The sequence below is a fragment of the Cervus elaphus genome, chromosome 23 (genome assembly GCF_910594005.1).
Source record: "Cervus elaphus chromosome 23, mCerEla1.1, whole genome shotgun sequence".
NCBI lineage: Eukaryota > Metazoa > Chordata > Mammalia > Artiodactyla > Cervidae > Cervus > Cervus elaphus.
The window spans coordinates 33,118,535-33,137,983 of record NC_057837.1 but is presented as its reverse complement, the minus strand read 5'-3'; the positions used below and the strand labels follow the sequence as shown (position 1 = coordinate 33,137,983).

General features: G+C 38.5%; 1 protein-coding gene across 5 annotated transcripts in view; it reads right to left on the bottom strand.

The window, feature by feature from the left end:
• Positions 1–19,449, bottom strand: part of CACNB2 (calcium voltage-gated channel auxiliary subunit beta 2) — a 408,788-nt gene that overhangs the window by 186,182 nt on the left and 203,157 nt on the right. Inside the window, exon 1 of one of the 5 annotated variants that reach the window (XM_043883290.1) lies at positions 12,049–12,610. The exons of the other annotated variants lie outside the window; for them this stretch is intronic. Coding sequence (XP_043739225.1) covers positions 12,049–12,099 — 51 coding nt within the window. The 5' untranslated portion in view covers positions 12,100–12,610. Of the gene's footprint in view, positions 1–12,048; positions 12,611–19,449 lie in introns of those variants that run through there. 5 annotated transcript variants of the gene reach the window in all.

The window sequence follows — 19,449 nt, the reverse complement described above, 5'->3', positions numbered from 1 at the left end:
AGTGAAATCTGGTTAGAAATACAGATTTTACATTGAAAAAAAGAAGAGAAACAAAGGTATATATGCATTCTTTATGAAAATATCCTTTTTTGGCTTTTACATTTATTCCCTTATAGGAATGAGTCTGTGTGCCTATTTTTTTTTTTTACCCCTGAAAAGTAGCTGGGACATTAAGATAAGGAAAAAACAGTTTGTTTTTTTTTAAATGTCCAATAGACCAGTCTAGAAGATAGGGAAAAAAACATGTTATTAAAAGTGGCTTGTTTAAAGACATGGAAGCAACCTAAATGCCCATTGACAGAGGAATGGATAAAGAAGATGTGGTACATATGTACAATGGAATATTACTCAGCCATTAAGAAGAACAAAATAATGCCATTTGCAGCAACAAGGATGGATCTAGGGAGTATCATACTGAGTGAAGTAAGTCAGACAGAGAAGAAGAAATATTGTATGGTATCCTTTATATCTGGAACCTAAAAAGAAATGATACAAATGAACTTACAAAACAGAAAGACTCACAGAACTAGAAAATGAACTTATGGTTGCCAAGGGGAAGGGATAGTTAGGAGTTTGGGATGGACATGTACACACTGCTCTATTTAAAATGTATAACCAACAAAGACCTGTGGAATAGCACATAGAACTCTGCTCAATGTTCTGTGGCAACCTGGATGAGAGGGGAGCTGGGGGAGAATGGATACATGTATATGTATGGCTGAGCCCTTTCTCTGTTCATCTGAAACTATCATAACACTGTTAATTGGCTATATTCCAAACACAAAATAAAAAGTTAAAAAAAGTGGCTTGTTTAGAGAGGGTTTTTTGAAACACAAGTGAATTTTGAGATGATCTTTATAGTAAGCTGGTTAGGCAATTTTCATGGATTCTGTGTAATAAGCCAGGATGCAACTGGCCTTGGGTTTTGTTGCTGGAAAGGCCTTTAGGGCCTGGTTGACTCCGGGAGGGTGGGGGAGGGTGGCAACCTTACCTGCTACAGGACTTTCAAGGCTCAAATGTCAAGGAGAAGCCCATGAACTGGGATCCCTATTCCTAAATGAAGGTAACAGTAGTTGCCTACTTGAGCACTCAGAGTGCAATTATCTGGGGGAGAAAAAAAATGAAGCCGTGCATAGCGTGCATGTTTATGGGTGTGCGTGTGTGCACATGTGCAGCAGGCTAACCACGGGGCTATGATCTCTGTTTACATCACTATCCTCTGCATGGCCCTAGACTTGAGACATTGCTGGCTGTGCTCAGGTTCCTCATCTGTGGAGATGATTATGTGTATCCTTCACTGAGCTGCTATGAAGATTAAATAAGATAATACCTAGAAAGTATTTGGCTTCATGCAACATACATGCACACTAACAAATTTCTTTAAAATCACATTTAAAAATTTTTTTTAAAGATTGTTTTTTGATGTGGATCATTTAAAAAATCTTTATTGAATTTTTTCATAATATTGCTTCTGTTTTATGTTTTAGTTTTTTGGCCCAGGGGCATGTGGGATCTTAGCTCCCCAACCAGGGGACACCCACACCCCCTGTGTTGGAAGCCAAAGTCTTAACCACTGGACCACTAGGGAAGTCCCTAAATTGCATTAAAAAATTGTACTAAAATAGACACAACATAAAATTTGCCATTTTAGCTATTTTTCAATGTACAGTTCAGTGGCATTACATCTATTCACACTGTTAGGCAACTGTCAGAACCATCCATCTGTAGAAGTGTTTTCATCATCTCAAATGGAAACTCTGTCCCCCTTAAACACTAGTCCCCCATTTTCTACTTCCTGCAGCTCCTGGCAACCACTGTTTGCACTCTGTATCTCTATGAATCTATTTCAGGTACCTCATATAAATGAAAGCATACAGTTATCTGCTCTTTTGTGACTGACTGCTTTTCCATAGCATAATGTTTTTGACTTTAATGGAAATATGAGTGCTAAGAGGATGCTGCTGGAATAAAAAACAGTCCTGGGAAGGCAGGTACTCTCATTTGGCTGTAGAAACTAAACAAATACATATTTTCTGCCCTTGGTGGAACAGTGGATAGGAATCTGCCTGCCAATGCAGGGGACACAGGTTTGATCCCTGGTCTGGGAAGAGTCCACAGGCCGCAGAGCAACAAAGCCCGTGTGCCACGACTACTGAGCCTGTGCTCGACAACAAGAGAAGCCACTGCAACGAGAAGCCCTCACACCGCAAGTGGAAAGTAGTCCCACGCACGGCAATTATTGAAAGTCTGCGTGCAGTTAACGAACACAAACCAAAAATAAAATACATAAATAAAATACATATTTTCTCAAACCAAGAGCAGACAGTGCATCAGGAATGGGGAAATTTATCATTCACACAAATTATTTCTTATTATCTCTTATGAACACAGCGTTCCCTGACAACTGTCCTTTCTGGGCCTCTTTAAACAAACAACCCTCAGTGTTTCCACCAATGAGCCATTCCAGCTATGGTATCACATCTCTTAAAAAGTCATGTAGAAGCAGTCAAGTGACGGCTCTCAGGGGAACTCTGAATCCTGTCACACTTTCCACAATGGCCGTAAATTCCTACTATTCCTGTGAAAGACAAAACAGACAGAACAGGTTGGAAATCTCTTTAAAACAGAAACTTTTATTGAGCTCAGCTTCAGCTCCGTAATCATCTCAGATCTTCACATTCTGGCTTACAGTGAAAAACATACATAATTTAGTTAAATCCTATTAAAGAGATGGATGACAAACATTGTTCCATGGTGGTTATGCTGAACTGAATTCCATAGCTTCTGAATTTTCAACCAATCTTTTACCCTGAGAATTCTCTAAACATCTGTGCTACTTATATTCTAGAGATCTAGGTTTCTTTATTCCTCAGTATTTGCACGTGGCATACATATTTTTTCTCTTGTTACATTATCTGAAAAATACTAATTTCTCCAACAATAGAGATCATGTTTAAGTTTACCCGGGTCATATGCAACACACATCACTTGTATGTGATTGATATTTCTGTCATTATCATGAAGTTACTTCTTTTTCATATGGCTATATTTGAGTGCATATGCAAACTTCTTTTAAAAAAAATCCCCAAACATCAAATTAGCATTAATTATTCACAGTCTACCATGGACCCTACTGTAAAATCCTTGGAAGTAGAGTTGTGAAGGATGCACAGAACTTGCTCATGTGGAACTTGGTCTTGAAAAGTTCTACTCACGTTTGCATTTTTAGTGAACACTGAAGCTTATTATTAGGGTTTCCTTGGTGGCTTAGTGGTAAAGAATTCGCCTGCCAATTCATGAGATGTGGGTTTGATCCCTGGGTCAGGAAGATCCCTTGGGGAAGGAAGTGGCAATCCACTCCAGTATTCCTGATTGGGAAATCCCATGGACAGAGGAACCTGGCAGGCTACAGTTTACGGGGTAGCAGAAGAGTCGGACACGACTTAGCAACCAAATAAAAGCTTATTAACCTAAGTAATGAAGACGGTCATAAACCTCAACTCAAGCCCAGGAAGCATCTTGGGCTCATCAGGTTTCAAGCTGTGGAAACACCTGTGTTAGTACCAAGACAGGAGAGACCCAAAAAGGCACCCCCCCCAAAAAAAATAAAAAGACCCAAGGTTAAAATACTTGACTGAATACACACTGATATTGAAAGTACATTCTTTAGACAATGGCTAGGGCTTCAAAAGAAAGACAAAACTAATACACAGCTGTTCCGAGACGCTTTAAGAATTTTTCATCACGGCTGATGGGCTGTCAGAGGCTCTCATGTTGAGCAGATGGAGAGATAAGAATGATGACTTTAATTTTATAGGTGATAAAGTGAGCCTAGAGATGTAAATCAACTGCTCCCAAACCAAGAAACCAGAGTTACCATCAAGAATAATCTTGTTCTTCTCATTTCAGTCCACCGAGCTTCCCATTGCATTCTCTAATCAAAGCCATTTTCTGTTTTTGAGTAACTAAGAGGATTAGGAGGCCCAGGATCGTACAACACTAACTTTGTAAAGGAGGCGCTGGTATAAGGTGTGGGGAACCTTCTGGACTGTGGCAGATCTATTTTGCATACTGCTTGCACAATAAGGATCTTAGATATGATTAAAGGGATCAGATTTTTCTCTTTTCTGATGTCTCAAATGCCACTAACAGGTAACAAAACTGCTATATAATCAGACCGAGATTTAAAGGCATGTAAGTAGCCTGGCAGGCTACAGTCCCTGGGCTCATAGTAGTACGACATGGCTGAGCAACTGACAAAACTAATTCAAAAAGATACATGCACCCCTATGTTCATAGCAGCACTATTCACAACAGCCAAGATGTGGAAACAACTTGAATGTCCGTCAAAAGGTGAATGAATGAACATACAGTATCATATATATATATGTAAAGGAATACTACTCAGCCATAAAAAGAATGAAATAATGCCATTTGCAGCAACAGGGATGCAACTAGAGATTATCATAATAAATGAAATAAGTCAGAAAGAAATACCATATGATATCACTTATATAAGGAATTTAAAATATGACACAAATGAATCTAGGTATGAAACACAAACAGACTCACAGACACAGAGAACAGACTTGGGGTTGCCGAAGGTAGGTCGTCAAGATGGAGTGGGAGATTGGGGTTAGTAGATGTATGGTTTTGTACATAGAATGGATAAACAACAAGGTCCTACTGTATAGCACAGGGAACTATATAACTATATTCAATATCCTGGGATAAACCATAATGGAAAAGAATATAAAAAACAATGTATATATGTGTATAGCTGAATCACTTTGTTGTAGGGCAGAAATTAATACATTATAAATCAACTATACCTCAAGGAAAGTATAATGACATGTAAGTAATGTTTGTGAGGTTCACAAAGAACATCAGATAATATTAAGGTCAAGATGATGGCATGTCCCTTACCAGGAAAGAGTATAGAGAATTCCAGTTCTCCAAACCTAGGGGAGAGGGAGAGACAGGCCCTGAATGACCACTGGAAGGGGGAGCCAAGCAGGAAACTATAAGGGTGCAGGGTCCAGAGCCGTGACAGCCTTGATGTGCAGACACAGAAAACAAAGCGCACTGCTTACCTCCCGGTTCTCAGAGGACATTAGCGGTTGCAGCTGCTGCCTGATGCTGCACCCTGAGAAGAACTCGTGCTGAGAAAAGGAGGAGGCTCCATGTGCCTTGGAAAAACAGGCCCCTTAGACAGCTAGATGTATGGGGATTCCCTGGTGGCTCAGATGGTAAAGAATCTGCCTGAATGCAAGAGACCAGATTTGATCCTTCAATCAGGAAGATCCCCTGGAGGAGGAAATGGCAACCCACTCCAGTATTCTTGCCTGAGACACCCCATGAACAGAGGAGCCTGGTGGGCTACAGTAAATGGGGTCACAAAGAGTTGGACAAGACTGATCGACTAACACACACATATTTCAGGAAGAATTTTATTGAACCCATGTTCTTGCATCTTCCCATACAGAGTAAAGTGCTAAAGTCATTAACTGGAGATCCCCATTCTTTGTGACCAGAAATAATCTTTTACCAGCATGTATACTTAATTGCCTGCATCCTCTAGCCAAAAATCATATAGAAACCAGCTTTTCCCGTATCTATTCAGAGTAGTTTCCTCAGAATTACTGAGAAGCTGTCTCCCAGGCTACAGTTCTCAATAAGGTCCCCAAATAAAACCTGAACTCACATCTCTTATGTTGTGCATTTTTCTTTAAGTCAACAAAATCGACAACAACTTGACCATCTATCAGACTTGCTGTCCTAAATGCACAATCTATGACCCTCAAGATGAGGCAGCACACACTTTTCATATGAACTACAACTTGAGTCAGATGTTGTCATTTTCTTAGTGTACTAGTTTTTGACTGATGCACAAAATAAGATATCTGAATAAAGCCAAAAGCTTTGTATTCTACTTTCCAAAATGAAGTTTTAATCCTTTGACTGGCCTAGTGTCAATTTCTAATCAAATTAATACCCTATTGCCTGGCACTAATGTATCCTTCAGTGATGTGAGGAGGGTCTCACTATATAAATATCTGATTAGTTTTTATGAAAGGAAATATTTTGATAGGTGAGACTGGATAGGGAAAAACCAACAGTTTATTCCTTACAGAGCTACTCTTACTATGTAATAAATAAAATTGATACTGCAATCTAAACACAGGGAATCTAATAAAATAATTTACACAGAGATGCAAAGAATATACAAATTTCTGATTAATATATACCTTTGCTAGTTAATCTCCTAAACAGAAATTAAAGTGATATGCTATATAATTATTTACATTTGAGGGCAATTATTAACACCTAATGTGGGGTGTATGGTGGCAAAATTAGCATATTAATGATATTATGCTTTCACTGTTGACTGATATAATCATTTTGAAAAGAATGATTATAGCCAGAGACATAAGAACATTCAAACCCACTCACTGTGCAAATAATTCCACATCTGAGAATTTATCTCAGAGAAGTTATTTGCTGAAAACCATATGCTTAAAATTGGTGTGACAGATTTATTTATCTATAAAAGAGAAATTATGGAATTAACTAAAATTAACTAACAATAATTGACCACTCTATTTGGAAGAGTTAAGGCATTAACAAATCCACACAATGCTGTATCATTATGTGATTAAAATGATTACAGGGACTTCCCTGGTGGTCCAGTGGCTGAGAATCCACTTTCCAATGCAGGGGACATGGGTTCGATCCCTGGTTGGAGAGCTAAGATCCCATAAGCCGCTAGACTGCACACTGCAACTAGACAGACACATGAGCTCCAACTAGACAAAACTCATGGGACCCAGCGCAGTGCTCCCCATCCCAAAAATGATTCGAAAGTACAGCTGAAGGCAAAAGGCAGAACCCTGCAGTCCGTGTACTGTTGCTGCTGCTGCTAAGCCGCGTCAGTCGTGTCTGACTCTGTGTGACCCCATAGACGGCAGCCCACCAGGCTCCCCCATCCCTGGGATTCTCCAGGCGGGAACACTGGAGTGGGTTGCCATTTCCAACTAAAAAAGTATGTATGCCTGTGGAAAAGGAATGGGATATGATTTGCCAGAAGAAAAATATCTGACCCAAAGCAGTGACATTTTGGCGTGTTCCTCTGCACATTTCCTTTAATATTTCTTCTATTTTTAAATTCTAATAACTTCTAATTACTTTGACATGGAAAGCTCTCTTTCAAGGGTTTTCAGTTTTAACAATAAAAGTAACATGGCAAATCTTTAGGATTTGCCTAAATCTTTCTTTAGGATTGCAGAAAATTTTTATTTTCACACATTGTTTTATGGGGGTAAGATGCGATCAAACATCCTGGCATCTCTAGGTGACCCAACCCCCTGCCAGGGACTGGTACTTGCCTGTTAGGAACCAGGCTACACAGCAGGAGATGGGCAGCAGACGAGTGAGTGAAACTCCTCTGTATTTACAGCTGCTCCCCATCGCTCACATTACCTCCTGAGCTCTGCCTCCTATCAGATCAGTGCAACAAATCAGTGCAATGCAAAGAAATAGAGGAAGACAATAGAATGGGAAAGACTAGAGATCTCTTCAAGAATATTAGATTCTCATAGGAGCTCAAACTCTAATGTGAACTGTGCATGTGAGGGAGCTAGGTTGCATGCTCCTTATGAGAATCAACCCCAAACCATCGCATCCTCTTCCCCCAAAGTCCACGGAAAAATTCTCTTCCATGAAACCAGTCCCTGGTTTCCTTCAGCAGTCCCTGAGGACTGCTGCTTTAAAGAATCCTTACAAATACTAGCCTCCAAGACTTTCTGACATTATATATCCATTTAAATAAAAATTATACCGGAAAAATGGTGCAGAAATCTGTACCCTTAGATCACTGTTAGTTTTATAATATATGGGAATATAAGGGCTCCTTTCCCCCCTCAAAAGTGCTTAACAGTATAAAGGTAAATAAAAAGATAGAGTAAAAGTTCAAAAATTATGAGACTTCTTAGAATATTCATCCTCCAATATATATTTTTATTCTCATAGGCTTATTTCCATTCAGGAGCTCTGGTTATTGAACCATTTGGAAGTTGAGCGTCACTTGGAGAATCTTCCAATGCTAGGAGATGTTGACATATATTATCCATAGACTCAAATATATGCATGTAGTTTGGGAGGGTTTATACTTAGCCTCTTAGCCCCCTGGTACTGGATCCACTTAGGAGTCTCATTTCTTGGGGTTGTTATTTACTTTAATCTTTCTATCTTTCTTCTAATATGCAAACAAGAAACAACTCATAACTTTCCCTTGCTGACTCTCCTGATATCATAGTTTGGGATCTCAGAACTAAATTCTTTTATTATTAGCCATTGAAGAAAATGTAGGTGAGTATGTGCATTCCCTTAATAAGAGTAGGTGCTATGCTAAATAGTCTGTATGTACTGGGATTAAAAAAAAAATCTTACAAATATCTAGAAACACAGATATTTTTATACCTATTTTTTTTTTTTTTTTGGATAATGAAACCAAGGCTCAGAGAAGATAAAAAAAAAACTTGCCACATCACAGAGTTATTAAGGGGATACTGTAGTATCCAAAGTCAGGTCTCACTGTATGAAAACATTTGCTCTTTTTCATTTTAATCCTTCTAAATTTATTTTTATGTTACAATGGAGCTGAGTTGATGAACAATGTTATATTAGTTTCAGGTGTACAGTAAAGTGAATAATTTATACATATATATATTCCCACCCTTTTTTAGATTCTTTTCTCATGTATGTCATTACAGAGTATTGAGCAGGGTTCCAAACACTTGCTCTTCATCACAGTCAGATAAAGCTGACATCACGGGTAACAGAACTAAATAAATGGAAAGACCTGGACAAATCTGAGAGATCATTTTTATTTGGAGGAAGGAAAGGAGACAGAGGGAATGACTATCTTGGTCTAAAAATAATGGCACATGTTGCTGTCATAAAGGATATTATGTTAAAGAAACTGACAATGCAATAATACCAGAATTCATAAAGAGATAAAAAGAATATTTAATACTAGTCAGAGGCATATTTTTTTGCCCTTGGCAATGAGAAAGTAATTACTTCTACCAAAATGCATTGGTTTACTCATTTTATTTTAATGCAAGGTGAGTATTAAATGTATAATTTCCAAATGTGCTTTTTTATGCATTTAGGGTTTGCAGTGACTTCAGAATGTACAAGTGATATAAAAACTGAAATCATACTTGATTAGAACAAAAATAAAGGCCACAGAGCTTATTCAACATCCTAAAAAAATTACTCTATGATACATATACATATATATATTTAAAAGTCCTCTCCCATTTATTTTATTGTATGAATTGAAAGAGAAGTTTCTGTCATTGGGGAACTTTGGGAATGACTAGATGAAAGTGTTAAATGGGAACAGAATAAAGTCTTTATTTATTCAAGTTTTGTTTAGTCCCTAAGTCATGTCCAACTCTTTGCAACCCCATGGACTGCAGCCCACCAGGCTCCTCTGTCCATGCGATTTCCCAGGCAGAAATAATGGAGTGGGTTGCCATTTCCTTCTCCAGGGGATCCTACGAACCCAGGGATCAAATCCACATCTTCTGCTTTGGTAGGCAGATTCTTTACCACTGAGCCACCTGGGAAGATCTTATTCAAGTATAGTTGACTTAAAATACTATACTAGTTTCAGATGTACAACACAGTGATTCAATATATTTATATATTACACACCATACAAAGTTATTATAAAATATTGACTAAATTCCCTGTGCTATTATATCCTTGTGACTTATTTATTTTATAACTGGAAGTTAATACCTCTTGATCCTCTAAAGTCTTTGTAAAGATTTATTTTAAATCTTTAACCATTAAAACAAAAATCCGCGTATTTATCAGCCCTATTCAAACACAAGTGTTAGTTAAAATGAGGAGTGACTAGGCATTAAGAAATAAAACCCTAGGATTGAGAGAGAGGAGGCATCTTTTTTTTTTTTTTTGAGAGGAAGCATCTTAAAACAGTAAACATACTTGTGCAGATTCTCCATAAGACTTCAAGATAGAGATGAAATTAACTAACAGATAAATTATTCAAGTAATTATTCTAGCATCACACAGACTGACATTCCAATTTTAAAAACTATAATATTTTTTGCACCCAATTTCATGGATGAAAATATTCAAAATGATCAGTGGAATAGATTTGGCAGTTTTGATGCTTGGCAATTTGGGTTATAGATTATAATTTTTTGAATTTATAACAGAATTCCTCAGCAGAAACTACTACTTTAGCAGCTTTGAGTGTCTGATGATGTTCTTAAAAAGCAGGCAAATTTATGGAAAATGATGATTCCAGACGTCTTTCAAAACAAACAGGTATTGAACAATCTGAATTAAACGTGGGTGGCACTTGAAAAACTCAAAAACATGTGAAGTATCCAACACCTAGAAATCCTTTATAATTAAGTGTATACATTGCCAGCCATGTCAGAGCCTAAGAAATATAACTGAAGTGTACAAAGTCTAATGAGAGCCAACATAAGCAAGGAAAACTGTGTCTCTGGAAAATTTCAAGTGAAATACATTTTATATATACATATAAGTATATAAGGAGAAGGCAATGGCAACCCACTCAAGTACTCTTGCCTGGAAAATCCCATGGACGGAGGAGCCTGGTAGGCTGCGGTCCATGGGGTCGCTACCAGTCAGACACGACTGAGCAACTTCACTTTCCCTTTTCACTTTCATGCACTGGAGAAGGAAATGGCAACCCACTCCAGTATTCTTGCCTGGAGAATCCCAGGGATGGCAGAGCCTGGTGGGCTGCTGTCTATGGGGTCACACAGAGTTGTACACAACTGAAGCTACTTGGCAATATGTATATAATGGATAAACAACAAGGTCCTACTGTACAGCAGAGGGAACTATATTCAGCATCCTGTGATAAACCATAATGGAAAAGCATATGAAAAAGAATGTGTCTGTGTGTGTATGTGTGTATATATATAACTCTGTGTGTGTGTGTGTGTGTGTGTGTGTGTATAACTGGCTTGGCTCTAAAGCAGAAATTAACATAACACTGCAAATCAGCTATATGTCACTAAAATAAATTTTAAAAAATAAAATGAAGCATAATAAAAGGTCACTGAAATCCAGTAGGTTAAGCAAAGCATCTTACTGTGCTACACTTCTGTATGCTCCAACCCAAAACAAATGATTTCCAAACTACAGGTATTTTTTGCAAGTGTTTTTTTTCCCCTCTGTGAAATTAAATATGGCATAGGTTGGCACAATTAGAAACCAAAGTGGTAACCTGGAAAGAATTTTTTGACAAACTGTACTTCATTGATTCTACAATGATATTTTCGTGACCTATTGCACAGATATCTGTAACCTTATGAATTTTACATGATACAATTCACATTTGGGTTCTAGAATTATTTACTTATTTTCCCAAAGCCTTCCCAGGAAGGGGACTAGTAATAATATGCTCTTTACTTTAAAGGTTCTAAACTGAACCCAAAGACCCAAACATCACATCCTTGTGGGGTAAAGCTCTCTGCTTAAATATTTTAAACATTAGACTCTCATTTTTGAACTTCATTAAATAAAAAAAAAACTTTTAATGTGACAAACGGCAATCAAACCTTAAATTGCAACCACATAGGATGTCACATTATTCTGATTTACATAGAAAAGCCTCAGAAACAGCTCAGTGGCTGGGCTGTCCCTGAAGCGACAAGTGACTGCCTACAGCTGGAAAAAGCATTTTCATTTTCCACCAAATTTCTCCGCCTCCCTCTCTCTCTCTCCCCAGATACTAAATCGATCTCACTAAGATACACTCTTTACAACCAAATTCCAGTCTTACTGGCTTCCACTCCACGGACACTGATGCAGTCACACCGTGAATGCCAACATTTCTGGCTAGATAAGAAAAGCTTTGAAAAAGTAAAGCCACCGAGTGATTTTTGCTTGAGTTCCTCGACAAGGCGGTACATCCCTGTTTTCCTGCAACCACACCGTGCATCTGGCCTGCCTCCCTGCCCACAAGCTTACCCCAGAAAGAAGGCACTTAGTTTGAGGAGACATGAGGCGTCTGTCAAACATAGCAGCCCAGCTCCAAGTGGGCCCAGCTCTCCAAAGGCCTTCACAGGAGCAAGAACTCAGTAACAAAGCTCCGGGCAGCCAAGTCTTGTTTTGCTGACCAGCATTGCAACAGCTTTCCTTTTTCCTCGCTGGCTTGGGGGGTGTGCTGTCTTGGCCAGGGTGACTTTCGAAAGTTCCTCAGATTACAACAGTGCTCTCTGTTCCAGAACCACTTAGGCAGCCAGAGGAGTCCATCAGAGTCAATTAACTAACGCAAGTGGGAGGGCCTTTTTCTCCTCTGAAAGACGTCAGCTGGCTTGGAATTGAGAAGCCTGCAAACTTGTGAAAGCCAAGTCATGTTTCATGAAGATCAGATGCACGCCTTCGGGCAGCCCTGTTCGAATCGGCACTTAGACACTGTCTTCACTAGAGAACTACATGTTGCAAAACTGTTTCCCTTCAAGGAAATGAGTGGGACTGAAGAGAGTCTGGAGTAAAAGTGAGGAACATTCTACTTCCGCCCAATGAAGAAATATTTCCTCTCTTCCCTCCTCAGAAAGTGGTACCTTAGTTTTGATTTTTTTTTTTTTTACCGTGGACCCTTTTTAAAGTCTGTTGAATTTGTTACACCACTGCTTCTGTTGTTTATCTTCTGGTTTTTTGGCCATGAGGCATGCGGGATCTTAGTTCCCTGACCAGGGGTCAAACCCTCATCCCCTGCATTGGAAGACAAAGTCTTAACTACTGGACCGCCAGGGAAGTCCTGGTATCTTCCCTGTGGTTACCTTTCACATTCTCAATGTGTACGGAAAAATAGAATTTTTTTTTTTCACAGTCAAGTAAGTATCACTTGGATACATTCAGTTTCAATTGGAAAACTTTTCATCAAAAGATTTCTTTCAAAAGTGAAATCGTAACCACAATACACTGTGAATATTTACAAAGCATGCAACAAAGGATTTCCAGCCAGAAAATAGAAAGAACTCCTGTAAGTCAATAAATAAAATACCCACAACCTTAAAAAGTATGGGGGAAAAAAACCCATGAAGAGATAAATCATTGAGAGAAAATCCTAATGGCTAATAAACACGATAAAATGCTTGACTTCGCTACTAATCAGGAGTACAAATTAAATTCACAATTTATCATTTCATACTCAGTAGAGTGGAAACATTTAACATATCTTAAAATTCCAGATCTTGGACAGGATGTCAAGCAGTGATTGGCAAATTATGACCAGGTTCCAAATCTATCCAGCTGTCTGTTTTGCATAACCCACATGCTAAGACTGTGTTTTATATTTTTAAATGGTTCAAGAAAATGAAAAGAAGAATTGTATTTGGGACATGAAAATGATACGAACTTCAAATTCCAGCGTCCTTAAGTAAAGTTTATTAGAACATCGTCAGGCTCATTCACTTATAAACTGTCCATGGCTGACTTTGTGTGACAACAGCAGAGTTGAGTGGCTGTGATGGAGACCATGTAGCTCATCAAGGCTTAAAGCTCTCCTACTAAGGGGACTTCCCTGGTGGTCCAGTGGCTAAGACTCCATGCTCCCAATGCAGAGCATATGGGTTTGATCCCTGGTTAGGGAACTAGATCCCACATGCTGCCACTAAGAACTCGCATGTTGCAACTAAGACTGGCACAACCAAATAAATTAATTTTTAAAAAAGCTTTCCTATTCAGTCCTTCACAGAGTTTTGCCATTCCCTGATGCAGAGCCACCAGACTTCTATGCATTGTTGGTGTGAGTATAAATTGGTACAGTCATGTAAAAGACAGTAGAATGTCATAGGAGGTAGATGTGCAGGCCCACTAATGGGCACTCAATTCCTCAATATGCACCCAGAGGAACGCTCACACAAGTACACGGGGAGATGAAGGTACAGAATGTCCCTAGAAGCACAGAGGTTATAGTAAAAAGTGGAAACCAACCTCAATGTGTCTCAAGAGGAAAGTGGGTAAACACAGTTGTAGACGGTATTCAGCATTAACAGTAACTGAATTCTAAGTACATGGATCACTCTCCACAAACACAAGGTGGAGACAAAAGAGCAAGTTGCAGGACCTTAATACCCTAAAAACCTGTGATGTGATTTGTACACGGTTTGAAAATATGCAAAAATACCATTAATTGGGTTGGCCAAAAAACTCATTTGGGTTTTTCTATAAGATGTTACCAAAAAACCCAAGTGAACTTTTTGGCCAACCTAATACTTTATGGATAAGCTAAAAATATAAAGATAAATATGAAAATAAGTACCAAACCCAGAAGAGTGGTTCCATCTGGACAGGAGGACATTTGGAGGGTTGATGGGGAGAGGGGCAGCTCTATGAGTGATATTTTCTCTCTTAAACTAGGTTGGATCTACACCACTGGTCATTATATTGCTGTCTACGTTATTTTGTATTCTGAAAAAGTTCATAATAAAGAAATGAATTAGGAAACGGAGTGAAAAGAATCATGATACAACAAGGGCCAGATTATTATAGAAACATTAAAATCATAGATAGGATAGGATATGATTTTTGTTAGTAAGGAAAAGATAAAAAATAGTCTAATTCTTTTTTCACATTAATTACTCCACTGTTAAAAATATTTAGGAAAAATGTTGAAAGGGGGGTACTTCTCCATTGGTCCAGGGGTTAAGAATCCTTCTTCCAATGCAGGGGACTTGGGTTCTATTCCTGGTCGGGGCAACTAAGCTGGAATGCCACACCTAGAGAACTCACCCACGGCAATGAAGACTCAGTGCAGCCAAAATTAAAAAAAAAAGTTGTAAGGGAACATATGAATTCTATTTATAGTGGCTGCATCTGGGTAGTGGTTTTGAGCATGGTTATTTTCTCTCTTCTCTAAAAAATTAGTATTTTTAAAAGTTTCTACAACAGGTTTTTATTACTTTTCCAACCTTAAAAAAATAGTTTTAAGTATTTAACAGGCAACCAAGGATTATCTAACTTTCTAGGGAAATTAGAAACTTGAGTAGTTTCTATGGATTGGGATATTTTATGTCTCTGTGAGGGCAGATATTAACATGTAGGAAACTGACAGAAATGCAAAAGAACTTGTCCAGAAGTGAATTTGTCTACTGCTAATGATTTCTGCATAAAAGATAAAGACCTCAAATTTTTATTTCTTTGCCCTACACAGCATTAACCAGTTTTGTATCTAATTTAACAATCTTAGCCCAGTATTTTTTCTTTCAATAGCTGTAAGTACCCTGTCTCTCCCATAATCCTTTAAATGGACTTTACCGTCCTGCTGGTTCCCTCAATGAATTTCAAAAACACTGTCAGCTCATATTTATTCTCTATTTGTTTGAGAGAAACAATCTAAAATTTTTTGGAAATTATACTTGGACACCAGTTTTCAGTTTGAAACAGTTTATCTTCTGACAGTGGCAAACACAATGGCTTGCTTTCCAAATCTGGCCCCACATTAGTATATCATGCCGCTAAAATGCCACCACAATGGAAAAATATTTAATGACTATTGATGCTAGATAAGCAAAAGGCAAGTGGCGTTTGAATAAGAGGAAGGTAAGGTATGGAAATTCTGAATGAGGCATACAAGGATTTCAAAGCCTTTCTAAGCACTGATAAACTTTCTAATACTAAGCAGAAGTATTTTCTTATAGCATTCTTTTCACACACTAACTCAGCTTTCTTTTTCTTGCTTTCAAAATGGGATTGAAGGGTATTTTCTTGTAATCTCTGGGGAAAAGATGAAGAGAGAAGCTGAGGAAGAGAGATTAGGGAAGAAGTTTAAGTGTCAATGACAAATAGACTATTGAGAATGAAAAAACAGGCCTGGGGATAATTAAGGCAAAAATTAACAGGAGTCACTGAGAATTTCTTTGGTTATAATGCATTTTCATTGTTGGGTACTGGAAAATAAAAAAGGAACCAAAAAATAAAAAAATAAAACCACCACCACCACACCATCCTTGCCTCCCCTCAGGTTCCCAGTCTTTGAAAAGGAAGTAAGACTTCAAAAGATAATGTTCAGGATTACATAAAACATGGAGTCTGTATCTGACATAATCAGAAATGCAAAATAAATATTCATTTTTCTTGCTATAACTCAATGGTTCTCAACTGGGAGTGATTTCACCCCCCAGGGGACAGTCAGCAATGACTAAGAAACATTTTTTATTGCCACATGGGGGGTGGGGTAGATGGAAGTCAAGGATGTGACAATGCCCAGGTCACCCCCTACGACAAAGATTTATCCAGCTCAATGCGGCAATCATGCTGAGTTTGAGTAACTTGAAGGTACCCTCTGCATCAATGCCATGGATGGGAAGGACTTTAAATTATAACCCAAGACATGATGTGAGATTCCATATGTATTGTCAGGGTGCCTAAATGGGGGTGGGGGGTGGGGAGGGACAGTAGAAGAGGCCGCTGTGCGTGCGGTAGCTCCAGAACAGCTCCTGGGAGCTCAGCCGAGTGCCCGGTTATCCTGTGCTTCTCTATGAGAGGAGCCCCCAGAGACGACTGAAGTTGCCCGGTGTCAGATTTCAGATGGAAGGCCCTGAAGTTTCTGCAGTCCTAACTGGCACGCACACCCCCAATACTGTGCCTTCCAGTCTCCTTCCACCACACCCCCAACTTGACCTCCAAGTCTCTGCTACACTGTGAAAAAAGCTTAATGAAAATGACATTTTAACCAGAGAACTCCTTGAGTGCTATTTTTATAACTAAAGAGGCACTGCTTGCTAATCTGCCAAGAGAAGGGTTCTTTTTATTGCTGTATTTGTATTCCCAGTTGTTACTGCCTGTCTACGTAAACAGAAAAGCCTTGGAGGATGGCTTCGGTTGCACCAAATCCTCTTTCTGAAACAACTTTCCCATGTGTTGTTTTAAACTTTAAAACAGCAGCAGACCTTTCTGGATGAGGAGGTAGTGGCCAAAGGATAAATATGTTTTGTTGCCAGGAGACAAAAAAAAAAAATACAGAATTCTAGAGGTCACATATTTCAAATGGCCACTCCAGACTTCAAAGTCCAGACTGTTTACCTAACCAGCAAGGATTGTGAAAAAAAAAAATTCCCTTGATCACACCCCAGTTTAGTTTATGCCTTCAATAGCATTGTCTTTGATTACAAAAGGCCATGATATGTGTACAAATATGGATAATTATGGCATGCATTAACCAGACAGTGAATCATAATAGCAAAACAAATCTCTAGCATGTGTGGATACTCTAAGCCTCACATGTGTTTTTTGTAAATAACAGCCAAACACATGGTTTTCTCAAGAAGTAAAAATAGGAAACAATTCCAAATGTCATAGTAAACAAAAACTGAAAAACAAAAACAAGAAAAGTCACATCCACCACTGAGTTTTCCTTCTATCTAAGTTGCTACTAATAAAGTTTTAAAAGTATTTATTTGAATATAGTTGTGTTACTAATAAGTTTTATTTATTTTACTTCATAGGACAATTCTAACAGAGCTATTGGTGACTGACAGAGAAGAGGGTCAGAAAGAGCAAAGCAATTTTGTTCCAAAACTATACTATTTAACCCAAATAGTGGTACTACTGAATTTCCTTTTTCAGATTTTATTCTTTTAAGTCCCAATTCATATAAATGCCAATGAAAGGAAAATCAGAGCCACTCAAATAAAGGCCCTCTCTTTTTATTTCATCAAAAATTTTAGCAGTGAGAACTCACCTGGCTTCTTACCCCTTTTTTCTCTTTGATAAAATAGCTGTCTTTTTTCCATCTCATAGACTTTATCACTAGTTAAGAATTTACACTGGCTAAATAACTTCCTTTTAGAGATGTGTTAATTTCAAACATATGAGAACCAACTGACTGCAAAAACCAAGAGGGACTCTCTCCTGCAGCACCCATCTTCCTGTTTGCCTTGTGACTAGATAAGATACACTTGAAAATATCCTTGAGTATTGTTATTAATGAGGAGCCCCAGTAACTTTAAGTCAAAGCTGCCACTTTGAACAATTCTAGGAATAATGGAAGGGAAGAGGGTGTTTTGAGGGCCCTCTGACCTCTTCATACCCTCATGGGTCTGTTCCATTGTAAATTTGACCTTGAAAAGGTGTAGTTTGTAATTTTTTGGTACTTGCAATCTGCATTTAATATTGTAAAACTCTCTTTCCATTTCATTAAATGTCTTTCCGTGGTTAAAGATGAAAGAAGAGCTGCTGGCATTATTTATAATAGCCAAGACATGGCAGCAACATAAGTGCCTATCAACAGGGGAATGGATAAAGAAGATGTGATATGTATACAGAATGGAATATTACTCAGCTATTAAAAAGGAGGAAATAATGCCACGTGCAGCAACATAGGTGGACTTGGAGGGTGTTATGCTAAGTGAAGTGAGACAGCAAAAGACAAATATTACATGATCTCACCTATATGTGGAATAAAAAAAATACAAAAAATTAGTGATACAACACAAAAGAAGCAGACTGAGAGATACAGAAAAAAACAAGTAGTTACTAGTGGTGGGGTATTACAGGGGTGAGGGAGCTGGAGGTACAGACTACTAGGTGTTAAGACAGGCTCAAAGATGTATTGTACAACATGTGGAGTACAGGCAATATTTTATAATAATTGCAAATGGAAATTAGCCTTTAAAATACATAAAAATTAAAAGAAATTAAACAGGAAAAAAAGAAAAATGGCTATAGTAGTTGACTGGATCTATGTAAGTCAATGTATTATATGTAATGTTTTGATATTTCCCCTCAATATAACTGTCATTGTATTATTTGCTGTGAGGTGTGCCCTGGGGATTAGGAAGGTTACATTACACGTTGGTTTTCTTCCCTACTGTTTTGAGATACCCAGTCTGGTCTCATTTCCCAATCCTTCCCCAGCCCTTCTTTGTCTTGCTATCTTATTGGTTTTCCCCCTGAAATTTCTACTTCTCACCTGTGTTAAAGGAATGATTACTTCCCACTCCTGGAACACCTTCTTTCAGTTTCTGTGAGGTATGGTCCAAAATATTCAAGCCTCTGAGTTCCAGGCTCTTGGATTGATGCCAACTAGACACCTCCCCAGGAGAAGGCAATGGCACCCCACTCCAGTACTCTTGCCTGGAAAATCCCATGGATGGAGGAGCCTGGTAGGCTGCAGTCCATGGGGTGGCAAAGAGTCAGACATGACTGAGCGACTTCACTTTCACTTTTCACTTTTACGCATTGGAGAAGGAAATGGCAACCCACTCCAGTGTTCTTGCCTGGAGAATCCCAGGGATAGGGTCGCACAGAGTCGGACATGACTGAAGTGACTTAGCAGTAGCAGCAGACACCTCCCCATGTTGATGAATCTTTTCAAGAGTCTTACGTGCTTCTAAAAGAACTACTGATTCTTCCCCTACATGG